Here is a 16,090-nt window from a genome sequence, read left to right as displayed (position 1 = left end):
CATACTTTTCAACTAGTAATTTCATACTGTACATTTATAGCCATTGTCCATTCTTTGCATTCTGATTGTCACACCCTGTGTTATTCCCCTTATTTATTCTATAATTAAAATTGAAAACAGAAGCAGGTTTTATAGAGTATGTTCAGTAAATTCATTAATGGCCTAGATGAGCACATCTTTATTTAAAGCAATTTTTAAAAGTTGGGTGAATTGAATCAAACAAGATGGGATTCTAAAGAATAAATTCAAAGCCCTTTACACAGTCAAAAAAATACAGATGCTAATGTTATTTCTGCCTGAGTGGGATAAGCCCATGATCATACACTAAGGCACACCTAGAGATAAGTACACACTCCCCTTCTTTTCAGTTAAAAGTCAGTGATCTGAAATGAAGGACAAAAAACTGGAATATCTCAAGAGGACAGTGACCAGGGAAGTAGGAATGAACTGCCCAACATGGGGGCCTCATGATAAGTGAATTGAAACTGCTTTTTATTGCGATGACCTAATAGCTCTATTTGAATGCTTGGACACCTATGATTTATAAGAGGGGCTGTCCTCTATGTTTTGTGGCTCCAGAGGGTCAGTATGTTATTTCACTATCTCCAGGCACCATCAGCCTGTGTGACTAGAGTCACAATAACTTTAATAACTAAGATTTCTACTGGCTTATTCCCCCACCCCACCCCATCCCTGCCTCCCTCTTTGCTCAGGGATGAGTCTGTCCGTGTCCTTCTTCCCTGGACTTCTTGAGGCTGCATACACCCAACTTGAACTATCATTGGTGACATGACATTTATTGGAAGGATCCTGGGTTGAAGAAAGAGTGTAGCAACTAATCTGTGAATGACTTGGGCACAATTGGGCCTTCCAGACCTTTGAGAGAAAAGGGCTCAGTTGCTGCCAGGGGTCTCACCTCTGCTGTTTTTGGGTTGTCAGTTTCAAGCTGCCCCACTGTTGCCTGGTGTGCTGTACACGGTCCACCATGTGCACAAGGAACATGGTCCTCAATGGCTCCCAAACCTCAGAATGTTGTGGATTCCTTTTGTGGTTTCAGACAAGAGAAAATCTTGGGGAAAGATTGGACTGGTTTAATTTGTGTCACGTGTCCATTCCTGTGGCTAGGGGCAGGATCCCCTGATAACAAGGAAGTTCCCACTTCAGCCAAGTGGGTGCAGGACAGGAAGTTCCCCGGAGAGTGGAGAGGTCCTGGAAAGCAGTGCCACATATGGCCCCTATAATTAGGGGGACTGTATATATGATCACCAGATAACTAACCTTCCTAGCTTGGGCTCAGTTATGTCCCCACTGCCTTAGAATGAAAAGATGGAGGCCATGGCAAGGTTTGGCTTGTTTAGAAGAATGTTTCCACATTCACAAAGAGGACCCCATGTTGGGCAGTTCATTCTTTTTTCAGTATTCAGAGTATGATAGAGGGAATTGTCCAGCTGTTAGAGAAAAGATTCCTGCATCCAGTAGTGACTTGGGCCAGATTAATTCCTTCAAAAATATTCACTTCTTCTTAACAATGTGCAAAACTCTACTTAATTGCAAGTTCTCTCTAAAATGTCTTGTTCTAAGATTTATTTAAATTTGTATTTTTGTCATTTTTCATATTTTCTAGGAAGTTTGTCTTCAGTTTTAATGTTTCAGCCTATTTCATTTTTTAAATGTCTTAAATCATTATAAAGCAGTATAATTTCAGAAAGTAAACGGAATAAGGAATTATGGCCAGCTCTCATGATAACCGCATACACATTTATAGACACAAATATTTATAACCAAAGTATTTTTTTTTCCAGAGTGGAAACATTACTTCATAAAGGCTGTATATATTTGGTTCTGGTTCTGATATCAAATGGGTAAAGAAAAATGGATTCTTGTGTGACCCAGAAATCAGCCTTGTTTGAGCCTTGCATTCAGTTTTATGCTTATCTTAGTTCCTTCCATAAGTTCCATACTAAATCAGTCATACACTGTAGGAAAGAGTTAACCATAGTACACCTGAGACTGCTGTCCTTCAAAAGGCCTGAGTGTGAGGTTGGCCGTGGCTGCTATCTGGGAACTTGAATTTCAAGAATGTGCTTGCCATCCCCTAACTGATGAGAGTGGTTCACTCCACCTAAACTGTTTAAACAGCGTGGATCTTGCCAAGCACCATGTGCTGGGCAGATTGTTTCAAAAGTACGTAAGAAACAGAGAAAGAAGGCAAAATAAATTAACGTTTTTATTTTTTGTAGATGAATAGGCAATATAGTGATGGATATAGCAATATAGTGAATTAATGTATAAAATGAATACCGTAATTCTCAATAAAAAATGTCAATGGCTATTTGACAGCAATCATTCCAATGAAATAAGAGGAGTCTTGTCACTAATCCTGTTGTGGTGAGGCCAGACTCCAAGTCCCCATCTCACAGCTGTCTTCTATTAGAGTATTAAATGAAACGTAATTGCAGTTTTAGGAGTATTTGGATCACTCCTTAAGTGTGATGGGATTTTTGCTAAGTTGATTACCATGTTATGTAAAAGTAGACATGCTTGACAATTAAAATGCAATCAAAATGAAATGTATATTCAAAGTATTTTCTTCATTTTTATATATTTTAGGAGAGAAAGAATATGGAAAATATGAGTAAGGGTGAAGATGCTTCACATTTAGAGGTGAGAAGGAAAAGTTATTTTAGTCAGGTGAGGCGTCCTGGAAAGTAAAGCTTAATTTTGATGCATTAGTAGTTAAATTTTGAGTAAGGATATTCTCAAAACTGATAATCCACCTATATATTCCAGGAATAACAAATTACAAAAATGATGTGCTTGGAGGCAAAATTGCATGGTAGATAAAAGTTAGATATTCAGTTTGTATTTCTGTTCTTTAAAGCCAGAATGTCTTACAGTTATATATATTCAATTTCTGAATGTACTTTATGAATTTTAACATTTATTCCTAGAATCCTCATCATTAATAGGCATTGGCTCATTGGATCAATTAAGGATGTTGAGTTTTGATGTTAAGATTTGGAAATTTTCTGTCGAAATCCAAAGAAAAGTAATGTATTAATTTTGAGACTGTTCACAAGTAAAAATTAAACTTTGTGATTGTAGGAAGCAGCGGCTGACTCCAGCAAAACGCTAGCAGAGATTAGTGATCGGTATGGAGCCCCTAACTTGAGCAGAGTGGAAGAACTCGATGAACCATTGCTGTCTGATGTAAGTGTCTGTAGGAAAATGTTCCGTAAAAACCAGATTATTACTTTTTTTTTTTTTTCACCTTGATAAAGCCCAATGGTTGGCAAATGGGCCTTTTGCTTCATGGCAAGTCAACCCGTACTCTGGGGGCCAGCCATGTCCCTAACTGCCATTCCACCCTTTTGTGAACGTGTGGCTGGCCACAAGGCTCAGGGTGCACATGTGTCTGGCTCCCCACAAACGTGTCGTCACTGATGGGAAAGTAGCTGGAGGCTGATACGTTGGGGTCATGGCTGTGCCCTCTTGGGCAGAGAGTGTCACCTCTAAATGTGAGAGTTCAGCTTTGAAATTCTCAAATTCTGGTCACAATCTGTATTTAAAAATCATTTGGTGAAACACATAATCCTTGAATTTTGGGGGCTGGAATTTTGGTTCTCAGCAGCAAACTCTGTAAACAGATAAATATGCTAATGACTGTGCATGCTTTTACAGTGAATAAGTACATTTGTTTATTTAACAGAAGTGGTGCTTTCTGTGTGCCAGGTCTTGACCTTGTGGAATAAACATTGAGGGAGGGAAAAAAACATTGGATGAGCAATTAATAATCATTGTTAGAGTGGCTGGGTAATTTGTTGTGTAAGTCAGGATGCTTCTGAGAGTGGAAGGAGGAGTTTTTCACGGTTAAGCCAGATCAGCAGGTGTAAAGCCAGGCTGCCCTGGCAGAGGGGAACATTGGTCACTTAATCAGTGTGTACCCACTTTGTGGGACAGCAGACCCAGATGAGGACTTGGTCAGGGAAGGCTTCCTAAAGGAAGTCAATTATTTGTTATTCATTGGGAGGTTAAGAGGGCTGGAGACAGGTTTCCTGGCAGAGAGCACAGAAAGTGTGAAGACCCTGAGAAGAGAGAGCTTAGAAAGTGGGAGGCAGGAGGGAGGGGAGAGCAGATGGGGCAGGGGGTGGGGGCTGCAGGAGGCAGACCATGAGAGGACTAGTAATTTGACTCAGAACTTTAGATGTTATCTTTAAGGCAGGGGAGGTTGTTGTGATCAGAACTGCATTTTAGAAAGACCACCTTGGTACAAGGAAGAGATTGAAGTAATAGATGTGAGGAGGCCAGCTAGGAGGCTATTGTAGTAATCTAAAGAGAGATGACATCCATGGCATGAAATAAGAGCTGTTCAGAAAGTGGAGCTGGAAAGACTGGGCACTAGGCAGTCAGTGGATACATTTTTTATTAAATGTCTACTGTGTTTTGGCACTATAGCCATAGCTAGCTAGAAAAGATCAATGAACAAAATGGATGGGGTCCCTGCCCTTTGGGGTTGTAGGGCCAGTGGGAAAGGATCTGAGAGGACAGAGCAGGGAGACTGGATCTGGTCTGGACGGGTCAGGGAAGACTTCCTTAGGAAGTGAAGTTTAAGGAATTAGCCTGAGCTCAGACCCACAGGAGAGAGAGAACAAGATGCTGTCAAGGAACTGAAAGAGTCCAGTATTCTGGATGGACTGCAAGGAACTAGGAGAATGGTGTGGTTTGAGGCCAGGTGGGTGAATAGAGGCCAGATCACACTGGGGTCTCTATGTCTCATTAGGGATTTTGGAGATAAGTGCAATGGGAGTCATTGAAAGGATTCATTTAAGAGTTAGATCTCTGTTTTAGAAAATGGATAAACAATTGGAATGGGGCAGGAGTGGAAAAGTGAGACCACTTAGGAAGTTTTTTGAGTCATTCAGATGTAAAGAGACCAAGGCTAGGACCAAGATGCAGACAGCAGTGAAGGATTGAGAGTGGCTGGGGTGGTGGTGATGGGGGGGAGCGGTCAAGAATGATGCCAAGATTTCTGCCTTGGGCAACTGGACGTAGAGTTTTACCTTTGGGTGAGTTGAGGAACTTAGGAAGAGGAAGTAGGTTTTTTGAAAATGAGGGCCTTACTTGTGGACGTGTTGAGTTTCAGGGAGCTCTGAGATGTCCAGGGGAAAATGTCCAACGACCAGGTGAGGTGTGATATGGGTCTGGAGGATAGGAATGAGGTCCAGGCAGAAGATATAAATTCATAGTCGTGAGCATATATGCTGATTGAAGCTAGGGGAGTGAGTAAGGAGCCTCAGGAGAGTATGGGAGTGTGAGGTAGAAGGGACCCAAGGCGGAGCCATTAGAAATTCCAGCATTTAAGGGGGGATGGGCAGAGGAAGAGGACTTCCACAGGAAGGAAAAGAAAGAATAGCAACAGAAGCAGAAGGAAAGGTGGGTTAATAACTACCTTGAGAATTGTACATAGTCACATAAAATTGACATAAACTCTGTTTCTATTTTCTTTGGCTTCCATATTTTCGCCTAATTGTGTTAAAGCATCTTTACTTTTTATTTTGCTTTTAGGTTGCATTAAACATTGATCAAGATTTGTAGGATCAACCAACCTAAGAACAATAAAATTTTCCTCTTGTTTCAAGTTTCAAATCAGATGTCCCCAGTTTGTATGTTTTTTCCTCCAAATGTGAGCTCCACTTTTTTTTTCCTCTAAGGACATCTTTATAAATGGGATTCAAGGGTAATCTTAAATACTTGTGTTGGATTCCCCAATGCTACTAATTATTTGTCCAATTCCATTGAGAGAACAGGAGAGAGAGAGTTTCCTAAAGCAACCAATAGAGGCAAATGGGATGTGAGCTAAAAAGAAGGCATGTTTCTATGAGAGAACAAGACTGCCTGAGATGAAAGCAACTGGTCTGGGAGAAGTGAAAGAGGCTGCACTGTGTAGGGCTTAGGAGCATCCAGCATGGAGGTAGATATGGTGCTTTCTCTTGAGAGTGAGCTCAAAGCTTTACCACGTTTGCTGGAAGTGATGCTTCCCAGAGCACTTCCTCCATGTTGATATGATGGAGAGTGGAGCAGGCAAGGAGTGTTTCATCACTCTCCCGCTGGGAGAATTTTCTCAAACTTACTTTGCACATCCCCACCTAAGAGCAAACGTGGGGACTTCTCCTTCCTTGCTTCTCCGCCCAACTGAGTATCCAGGGTCCAATCTTCCTCTTTGGAGTTCATGAATTATTGGGATATTATAAGGGGCTGTCCACAGAGAGTACATTGTGTGGGGACCAAACAAAGTTCTGGGGTACAGGGAGGCATCACTTCTTGTGGAACAAGCACTGGGCAGAAGCATTGGGTCTGCTGTTGAAGGGAAGATCTCGCCGGGGACAGGCTATGCAGGCGCTTGCTTGGATGGATGCTGGGTCGTCTGTGACCCCTAACTGTGCTGTTGGCCCCTTGGGACTTCCAGGTTTAGCCTTGGACTCTGGAGATGACCTTGCTTCCTTTACAGTATCCTTCCAAACCTAAGTCCATGTTTTGAGTCCTCTCTGTTCCATTAAGGGTACAGATTTGAAAACACAAATGCCAGGAAGAGGCTCTTTTTTCTTTTTTTCTTTAAGGAACTTGCTTGCTATTTTGGTTATAACATATCTTTCCCTGAAGCAATGAGGACAGAACAACTTAGTTGCTTGAATGGGAAGAGAAAAATGAGAAAAGAAATAACGGGGAAAATATTGGAGTTGTTAAAAAGAAATATTATCCTGTCCTACCCGTTTTGTACATTTTTAGGAAAAGAGTCTTGGGTTCCCTGGAGAAATAACTTCTGTGTCCTCCAGGCTGCTGGGCACTGTGCCGCCACAAGGAGACCCGTGTGCATTCACACCCATCGAGGCGGATGTCTCAGGGAGCCCAGGTAGCAGCGTGTCCTTCCAAGTCTCAACCCCAGTCAGTGATGGCACCACTGTGGAGGGCTGGGGGCAGGCGGGCAGGCTTGGAGGGTTCTGGGGCTCAGTGCAGCCAACACAAGTATCCAAGAAGTGCAGTCTGGAGCTGGGATTTGGCAGTAAAAGTTCCTGAGTGTTGGCAAGTCACAGGATGAAGAATTGTGGTTCTGGGACAGGGATTAGTCTTGTTTGAAAAGTGCTCCCAGCCAAAACAGGACACCAGAGAGAGGAGGTGGAATGAGGTTAAAAAGGAGATTAAACAGATTCATCCTTGGGGAGAGAATCCCCACAAAGATTCATTAGGTAATCAGGGCCCCAGGCAAATGGGGTAGGACAAAACGGGTAGGACAGGATAATATTTCTTTTTAATGACGCCAATATTTTCCCCGTTATTTCTTTCTCTCCTTTTCTCTTCCCGGCAGGGAGATGACTTATGAATAGAGCAGATACCCACTGCTGGGGGACTCAGGCAAGACTGTAACCCATAGGCAGACAGCTCCTCTGGGGACGCATCTCAGATTCTAAGAGTTGCAGCAAGACTCAATTTAGGTGAGGGGGTGGCTCCTCTTCTCACAGGCTTTCTCTTCCTGGATGGCATCCTGGGCTGGTTTGAGCAGGTGAGTTGAAGTTTTCTAGTTTTCCCTACTGAACTGCCCTCAGGGAAGGCAAGGATATGAGAAGGAGAGAAATGGAAGGCAGAGAGGAAGATATGAAGGATGTAAGGACAAGGAACTATGTTTTTCTCACTGAGAAACATGAGATATACACAGACCATCAAATAAATACAGGGGCATCAAATACTCACTTTGGCTGAATCTCAAATGGCAAATGTTATGCTTAATATTCAGCCAAAGTAAAGGCTGAAATTATATGTCAACTTCTGAGAAACCACAAAAAAATAATTAAAATTTGATAGTCTAGTTCTCAGCATTATTAACTACTATCTCATTTGTGGTCACTGTGTGACACATTTGTGATACTATGTAAATATTCATTTTTTAACGAAGGTCGATGGGAGAAGATATTTTGCGGTAACTTAATTTCCTCTAATATGTTTTTTTTTGTTTCCTTCAGACTCGATATTCTTTATTTTTGTTTGATAATTTGGGGTACCTAATTTTTCTTCAAGTCCTTTTTAAGTTAGATGCTATATTTATTCAGATTGAAGATGCTTTATTCTGGATGAAGTTGTATATGTTTTTTTTTTTTTGGTAACAGCTTTATTGAGATATAATTCATATATCATGCACTTTATCCATGTGAAGTTTACAGTTCAGTGGTTTTTACTATATTCACAGAGTTGTGTAACTGTCATCACAGTCAATTTTAGAACATCTTTATCACCCCAAAAGAAATATAATACTTTGTAGATATCAACCTCTAATCCCCCATCCTCCCAAGCCCCAGGTAATCACTAATCTACTTTCTGTGTGGGTGCAAGAAAGAAAAGGGGCTCAGGACTGGTAGAGAGGAGTTGGGCATGATGGTGGGAAAAGAGAAGGAAGAGGACTGGCATTCCATTGGACATATACTAGTGCCAAGGGCTTCACTGGGAGTTTATGGGTGTTTCGGTATGAGCCTGTGTTTGAATATATGGGGAAATGAAGTCTCAGAGAGTAACTGCCCAGAGTCATATGGCCAGTAAGTGTTGAAGCCAACCTTGTAGCCAAGTTCTGTTTAACATATTATAACTATTGAATGTAATTGGATAATACCAAGACTATTAAAAATAGATATATCTAAAACAGTTGACTGTATTTTCCTCTAATCTTTCCCCCCTTTTTACTTCTTTAGTGCCAGAGGTGGCTTCGCTATTGTCCAGATGTCCCAGTTTATAATGTGGGAGTCATCCATGACTCTTCTTGTAGTGCTTCTAGCCCAATCAAGTGATCCTAAAACTCACACCACTTCCTCTCATTTTCTGAAGCCATAGATAGTTTTCTGAACTAGTCATTTTTCTGGTGTCATTTGTCTCCAGTCCCTTGGCAGAATAAAAAAAGATCAGCTTGTTGAACACACCATTCAGATTAGAATCATGCCAGATGTCTCCAGCTACCTTCCAGAGCGAAGATTTTAAGGGCTTACACCAATTGCATTCGATGGCCACAAACCCTGTACCTAATTTTCCTCCTCTCAACAAACCTCTCTTATTTGATTCCCCTCTGAGGACTTTGCTAAATTCTGGGCAAGGAATCTGGTGTGACAGGTGGTCAGTGCTTTTGAGAATCTTCCAGATGGTGAGCAAGGGCTTATGCAAGAAGGTAAGTAATGATGCAAGGGCAAAATGACCAGGTTGGGAGTTGGTGCTATTGATTTTACATGGACAGAAGCCCTAAAACAAGACCAAAACAAGCAAAAACAAAAATCCAAAACAAAACAGCAAACAAAGGCAGGGAATTGATTGAGGGTGGGCAGGTGGAAAAATATGTGCAAAGGAACGAAGGGTGAGTGGGAAAGCCTGTAGGTGCTAGAGGAATGGCAGATCCATGCGGGATGCAGTGAGAGCGACATCTGGGAAAGTTGATATGGGGCAGAAATTGAAGCAAATTAAATTCCAAGCTGAGAAGTTGAGACAGTATCTGCTGACATTGGGGATGGCGATGGAACATGGAAAATTTTAACTGGGAATGGGGGTGGGTGGGAAAGTGGCTTATGTGGCAAAAAGATGTGTTAAGATGTTTAACTGGTGGTATATATGATGGTTTAGGCTAAATATTGCCATATTCTAGGCATACGGTCATGAAGGTCTGAACCTGGGCTGGGGCAGTGGAAATTCATTCAGTGAACATTGTTGAGTATCCAGCATGTGCCAAGCACTTGTGGGGAGCATATGTGTAAGGCCAAGTCATGCACAATTTAGTAGGGCCTCTAAAGAATCTAGGAGATGAGTCTGACCCTTCTTGAAGGGGGACCTGGCAGCTGAATGGATGGGGGTGAAGGACAAGGAAGAACCCGGGACCTGAAAGAACGGTCAGGCCATCGAGAGCCTAGAAAGATCGGGCAGAGGTGCAGATCTGGGCTTGAAGAGTGCCTGGCCAGCTGAGTGTGTAAGGGAGAGGCTCAGAGCTTCTTCCTGCCACTCGCACTGACCCTGGGTACCAGTGGCAGCAGGTGGGCCTCCTGGTTGGAGGAGCACGGAGCTGATATAATTGATACAGTTTTCAGGGTGCCCAAGTCCCAGCCAGGTAATTATTGTATCCAAGATAGACCTCATTCCAAAGGGTCATCCCCATTAAAATTACTCAGGGATAGACTACTGAAAAGAGCAAATAAAAAAGTGGCCTCTTTCATATTTTGTGAAAAAGTAATTAAACTGAGAAACCATATATTTTTTTTTAAATCTTCATTTTATTGAGATATATTCACATACCACGCAGTCATACAAAACAAATCGTACTTTCGATTGTTCACAGTACCATTACATAGTTGTACATTCATCACCTAAATCAATCCCTGACACCTTCATTAGCACACACACAAAAATAACAAGAATAATAATTAGAGTGAAAAAGAGCAATTGAAGTAAGAAAGAACACTGGGTACCTTTGTCTGTTTCCTTCCCCTATTTTTCTACTCATCCATCCATAAACTAGACAAAGTGGAGTGTGGTCCTTAGGGCTTTCCCAATCCCATTGTCACCCCTCATAAGCTACATTTTTATACAACTGTCTTCGAGATTCATGGGTTCTGGGTTGTAGTTTGATAGTTTCAGGTATCCAACACCAGCTACTCCAATTCTTTAGAACCTAAAAAGCGTTGTCTAAAGTGTGCGTAAGAGTGCCCACCAGAGTGACCTCTAGGCTCCTTTTGGAATCTCTCTGCCGCTGAAGCTTATTTCATTTCCTTTCACCTCCCCCTTTTGGTCAAGAAGATGTTCTCCGTCCCACGATGCCAGCTCTACATTCCTCCCCGGGAGTCATATTCCATGTTGCCAGGGAGATTCACTCCCCTGGGTGTCTGATCCCACGTAGGGGGGAGGGCAGTGATTTCACCTTTCAAGTTGGCTTAGCCAGAGAGAGAGGGCCACATCTGAGCAACAAAGAGGCATTCGGGAGGAGGCTCTTAGGCACAACCATAGGGAGGCCTAGCCTCTCCTTTGCAGCAACCGTCTTCCCAAGGGTAAAACCTATGGTAGAGGGCTCAACCCATCAAACCACCAGTCCCCTATGTCTGTGGTCATGTTAGCAACCATCAAGGTGGGGTAGGCGAATACCCCTGCATTCTCCACAGGCTCCTCAAGGGGGCTCTACATATTTTTTTCCTTGTTTTTTTTTTTTTTTTTTTTTTTTTTTTTAATTCAGTTTTATTGAAGTACATTCACACACCATACAATTTTCCATGGTATACAATCCACATATAGATCACTTTTATCCTTTTCACAAATGAAGTGGATATGACACTTTGTCCTGCCTCACTCTTTTTTTTTTTTTTTTTTTTTATTAAAAAGTATATATGTTTATTTTTTATTAGAGGAATTTTTGGGTTACAGAAAAATCATGTGGAAAGTAGAGTTCTCCTACACTCTCCCACCACTCCCAGTTTCCTCTATTACTTTTTTTTTTTTTTTTAAATCATCATTTTATTGAGATATATTCACATACCACGCAGTCATACAAAACAAATTGTACTTTCGATTGTTTACAGTACCATTACATAGTTGTACATTCATCACCTAAATCAATCCCTGACACCTTCATTAGCACACACACAAAAATAACAAGAATAATAATTAGAGTGAAAAAGAGCAATTGAAGTAAGAAAGAACACTGGGTACCTTTGTCTGTTTCCTTCCCCTATTTTTCTACTCATCCATCCATAAACTAGACAAAGTGGAGTGTGGTCCTTAGGGCTTTCCCAATCCCATTGTCACCCCTCATAAGCTACATTTTTATACAACTGTCTTCGAGATTCATGGGTTCTGGGTTGTAGTTTGATAGTTTCAGGTATCCAACACCAGCTACTCCAATTCTTTAGAACCTAAAAAGCGTTGTCTAAAGTGTGCGTAAGAGTGCCCACCAGAGTGACCTCTAGGCTCCTTTTGGAATCTCTCTGCCGCTGAAGCTTATTTCATTTCCTTTCACCTCCCCCTTTTGGTCAAGAAGATGTTCTCCGTCCCACGATGCCAGCTCTACATTCCTCCCCGGGAGTCATATTCCATGTTGCCAGGGAGATTCACTCCCCTGGGTGTCTGATCCCACGTAGGGGGGAGGGCAGTGATTTCACCTTTCAAGTTGGCTTAGCCAGAGAGAGAGGGCCACATCTGAGCAACAAAGAGGCATTCGGGAGGAGGCTCTTAGGCACAACCATAGGGAGGCCTAGCCTCTCCTTTGCAGCAACCGTCTTCCCAAGGGTAAAACCTATGGTAGAGGGCTCAACCCATCAAACCACCAGTCCCCTATGTCTGTGGTCATGTTAGCAACCATCAAGGTGGGGTAGGCGAATACCCCTGCATTCTCCACAGGCTCCTCAAGGGGGCTCTACATATTTTTTTCCTTGTTTTTTTTTTTTTTTTTTTTTTTTTTTTAATTCAGTTTTATTGAAGTACATTCACACACCATACAATTTTCCATGGTATACAATCCACATATAGATCACTTTTATCCTTTTCACAAATGAAGTGGATATGACACTTTGTCCTGCCTCACTCTTTTTTTTTTTTTTTTTTTTTTTTTTTTTTTTTTTTTATTAAAAAGTATATATGTTTATTTTTTATTAGAGGAATTTTTGGGTTACAGAAAAATCATGTGGAAAGTAGAGTTCTCCTACACTCTCCCACCACTCCCAGTTTCCTCTATTACTTTTTTTTTTTTTTTAAATCATCATTTTATTGAGATATATTCACATACCACGCAGTCATACAAAACAAATTGTACTTTCGATTGTTTACAGTACCATTACATAGTTGTACATTCATCACCTAAATCAATCCCTGACACCTTCATTAGCACACACACAAAAATAACAAGAATAATAATTAGAGTGAAAAAGAGCAATTGAAGTAAGAAAGAACACTGGGTACCTTTGTCTGTTTCCTTCCCCTATTTTTCTACTCATCCATCCATAAACTAGACAAAGTGGAGTGTGGTCCTTAGGGCTTTCCCAATCCCATTGTCACCCCTCATAAGCTACATTTTTATACAACTGTCTTCGAGATTCATGGGTTCTGGGTTGTAGTTTGATAGTTTCAGGTATCCAACACCAGCTACTCCAATTCTTTAGAACCTAAAAAGCGTTGTCTAAAGTGTGCGTAAGAGTGCCCACCAGAGTGACCTCTAGGCTCCTTTTGGAATCTCTCTGCCGCTGAAGCTTATTTCATTTCCTTTCACCTCCCCCTTTTGGTCAAGAAGATGTTCTCCGTCCCACGATGCCAGCTCTACATTCCTCCCCGGGAGTCATATTCCATGTTGCCAGGGAGATTCACTCCCCTGGGTGTCTGATCCCACGTAGGGGGGAGGGCAGTGATTTCACCTTTCAAGTTGGCTTAGCCAGAGAGAGAGGGCCACATCTGAGCAACAAAGAGGCATTCGGGAGGAGGCTCTTAGGCACAACCATAGGGAGGCCTAGCCTCTCCTTTGCAGCAACCGTCTTCCCAAGGGTAAAACCTATGGTAGAGGGCTCAACCCATCAAACCACCAGTCCCCTATGTCTGTGGTCATGTTAGCAACCATCAAGGTGGGGTAGGCGAATACCCCTGCATTCTCCACAGGCTCCTCAAGGGGGCTCTACATATTTTTTTCCTTGTTTTTTTAAACTTTTTTTTTTTTAAATCAACTGTATGAAAAATAAAAAAATTAAAAAAAAATTAAAAAACAAGCAAACAATAAAAGAACATTTCAAAGAAACCATAACAAAGGAGTAAGAAAAAGACAATTAACCTAAGATAACTACTTTATTTCCAACATGTTCCTACTCTACCCCAAGAAAGTTACCTAATATAGCAACATTTCTGTGAACTTGTTCCTACTATACCCATCAGAAATTAACAGACCATAGTCATTCCTGGGCATTCCCAGAATATTAAATTTAACCATGATAGCTTATCTGTTCTTCTTGGATTATTGTTCCCCCTTCCTTAATTGCTCTCTATTGCTAGTTCCCCTACATTCTACATTATAAACCATTTGTTTTACATTTTTCAAAGTTCACATTAGTGGTAGCATATAATATTTCTCTTTTTGTGCCTGGCTTATTTTGCTCAGCATTATGTCTTCAAGGTTCATCCATGTTGTCATATGTTTCACGAGATCATTCCTTCTTACTGCCGTGTAGTATTCCATCGTGTGTATATACCACATTTTATTTATCCACTCATCTGTTGAAGGACATTTGGGTTGTTTCCATCTCTTGGCAATTGTGAATAAAGCTGCTATGAACATTGGCATGCAGATATCTGTTCATGTCACTGCTTTCCGATCTTCCGGGTATGTACCGAGAAGTGCAGTCGCTGGATCGAATGGTAACTCTCTATCTAGTTTTCTAAGGAACTGCCGGACTGACTTCCAGAGTGGCTGAACCATTATACAGTCCCACCAACAATGAATAAGAATTCCAATTTCTCCACATCCCCTCTAGCATTTGTAGTTTCCTGTTTGTTTAATGGTAGCCATTCTAATCGGTGTGAGATGGCATCTCATTGTGGTCTTAATTTGCATCTCTCTAATAGCTAGTGAAGCTGAACATTTTTTCATGTGTTTCTTGGCCATTTGTATTTCTTCTTCAGAGAACTGTCTTTTCATATCTTTTGCCCATTTTATAATTGGGCTGTCTGTACTATTGTCATTGAGTTGTAGGATTTCTTTATATATGCAAGATATCAGTCTTTTGTCAGAAACATGGTGAGAAACCAGATATTAATAATACATTGAATCAAGTGTGTTTCTGAATGTGTATTAAATTGTAACTATTCCTGCTACCACTAGATGTCACAGAGAATCAGTTTTTAAAAGCCCTGGAACTTGAGGCTGTCACATTGAAAGATTTCTTCTTACACAGAAATAAGAGTTGCTGGTATTTACAAGTGTAATGAACTATATTTAAAATTTTAAATTATTATTACAAAATACCTCAAATATGCAAGAGGAATACACAGAATAATATAAGGAAACATCTTTTACCCCCAGCCCAGATGTAACAAATATTAACCTTGTACCATATGTTTGACAGTTTAAAAAAAATAAAATCCTACAATTGAAGTCCCTTTGTACCCCTCCTCCATCCTCTTCCTCCCCTTTCTTGCTCCTGGGTAGCTATTAGCCCCAAATCAGTATTTAGCCTTCCCAAGTATGTATCCCTGATGTTTTTACACATATGTATAAATATATTTATTCATAAATAACAAGGTTTTTTGTGTGTGATTTTAACTTGATGTTGAATGGTGTCATGCTACAGGCATCATTGTACACCTTGTTTTTTTTCTTCATTTAGCAATAAAATTTCAAGCTTTATTCCTGCCAATCCATGTGTATCTACTATTGGTGGATGTTTAGATTGTTTAAAAAGCTTTATTTTTGCATCTGAGGAAATTGCACACTGGGCCCTTGACTCTCAGTTTCATGCTGTACTAGTAAACCAAGGTCAAGGCCCAGGGCCCTAGAAATCTCTATTGAAACAGGCGAGAACTAGGGTGTGGGTTTCCATCGGGGGTAGTTCTGAAACTTGAGCCTGTGCCAGCACTCCCGGAGGGCCTGTGATGACGCTCCTCTGGTCTGGGGCTGGGCTGTGGAATTTGCATTTCCAACAAGCTCCCAGGTGGACCTTGGAAAACATTGCCCTAGGGTATAGAAGACACATTTGAGCAATTCCTGGGGCACAGGTTGTCTCCACTCTCAAGCTGCTGGATAAAGCTAGATTGCTTTCCAAAGTGTTGTTGAGAAATTACACTCCCTTCCAGTTGTCAGTACCCTAACACACTTCCACATTTTTGCCCATTATGGGAGTGTGGTGTTTTAATTTGCATTATACCTGATTGTTAGTGAGGTTGCATGCCATTTCATGTTTACTGGACAATGAGTTTGTTCTTGGAATTGTCTGTTTATATTATTTGTTTATTTTTGCTATTGATTTGTTTGTCTTTTCTTAATAACTTTTTTGGTTGGTTATATGTTGGGTAATCTCTCAGTTGTTGGCTTGCCTTTTAACTTGGTTGGCAC

General features: G+C 41.2%; 1 protein-coding gene across 7 annotated transcripts in view; it reads left to right on the top strand.

Moving 5' to 3' along the window:
• Window positions 1-7,384, top strand: part of DYDC1 (DPY30 domain containing 1) — a 35,267-nt gene extending 27,883 nt beyond the window's left edge. For 3 of the 7 annotated variants that reach the window (XM_037804963.1, XM_037804957.1, XM_037804958.1), the window contains 4 exons: window positions 2,611-2,691; window positions 3,106-3,210; window positions 6,787-6,910; window positions 7,364-7,384. In XM_037804963.1, the coding sequence (XP_037660891.1) occupies window positions 2,611-2,691; window positions 3,106-3,210; window positions 6,787-6,910; window positions 7,364-7,371 (318 nt within the window). In that variant the 3' untranslated portion in view covers window positions 7,372-7,384. Of the gene's footprint in view, window positions 1-2,610; window positions 2,692-3,105; window positions 3,211-5,565; window positions 5,647-6,786; window positions 6,911-7,363 lie in introns of those variants that run through there. The other 4 variants (XM_037804959.1, XM_037804960.1, XM_037804962.1 and 1 more) reach the window with 4 other exon arrangements.
• Window positions 7,385-16,090: the final 8,706 nt, after the last annotated feature.

This window comes from Choloepus didactylus, chromosome 15, assembly GCF_015220235.1.
Source record: "Choloepus didactylus isolate mChoDid1 chromosome 15, mChoDid1.pri, whole genome shotgun sequence".
Taxonomy (NCBI): Eukaryota; Metazoa; Chordata; class Mammalia; order Pilosa; family Megalonychidae; genus Choloepus; species Choloepus didactylus.
The sequence above is the reverse complement of the archived record's forward strand: the minus strand, read 5'-3'. Positions and strand labels throughout refer to the sequence as shown.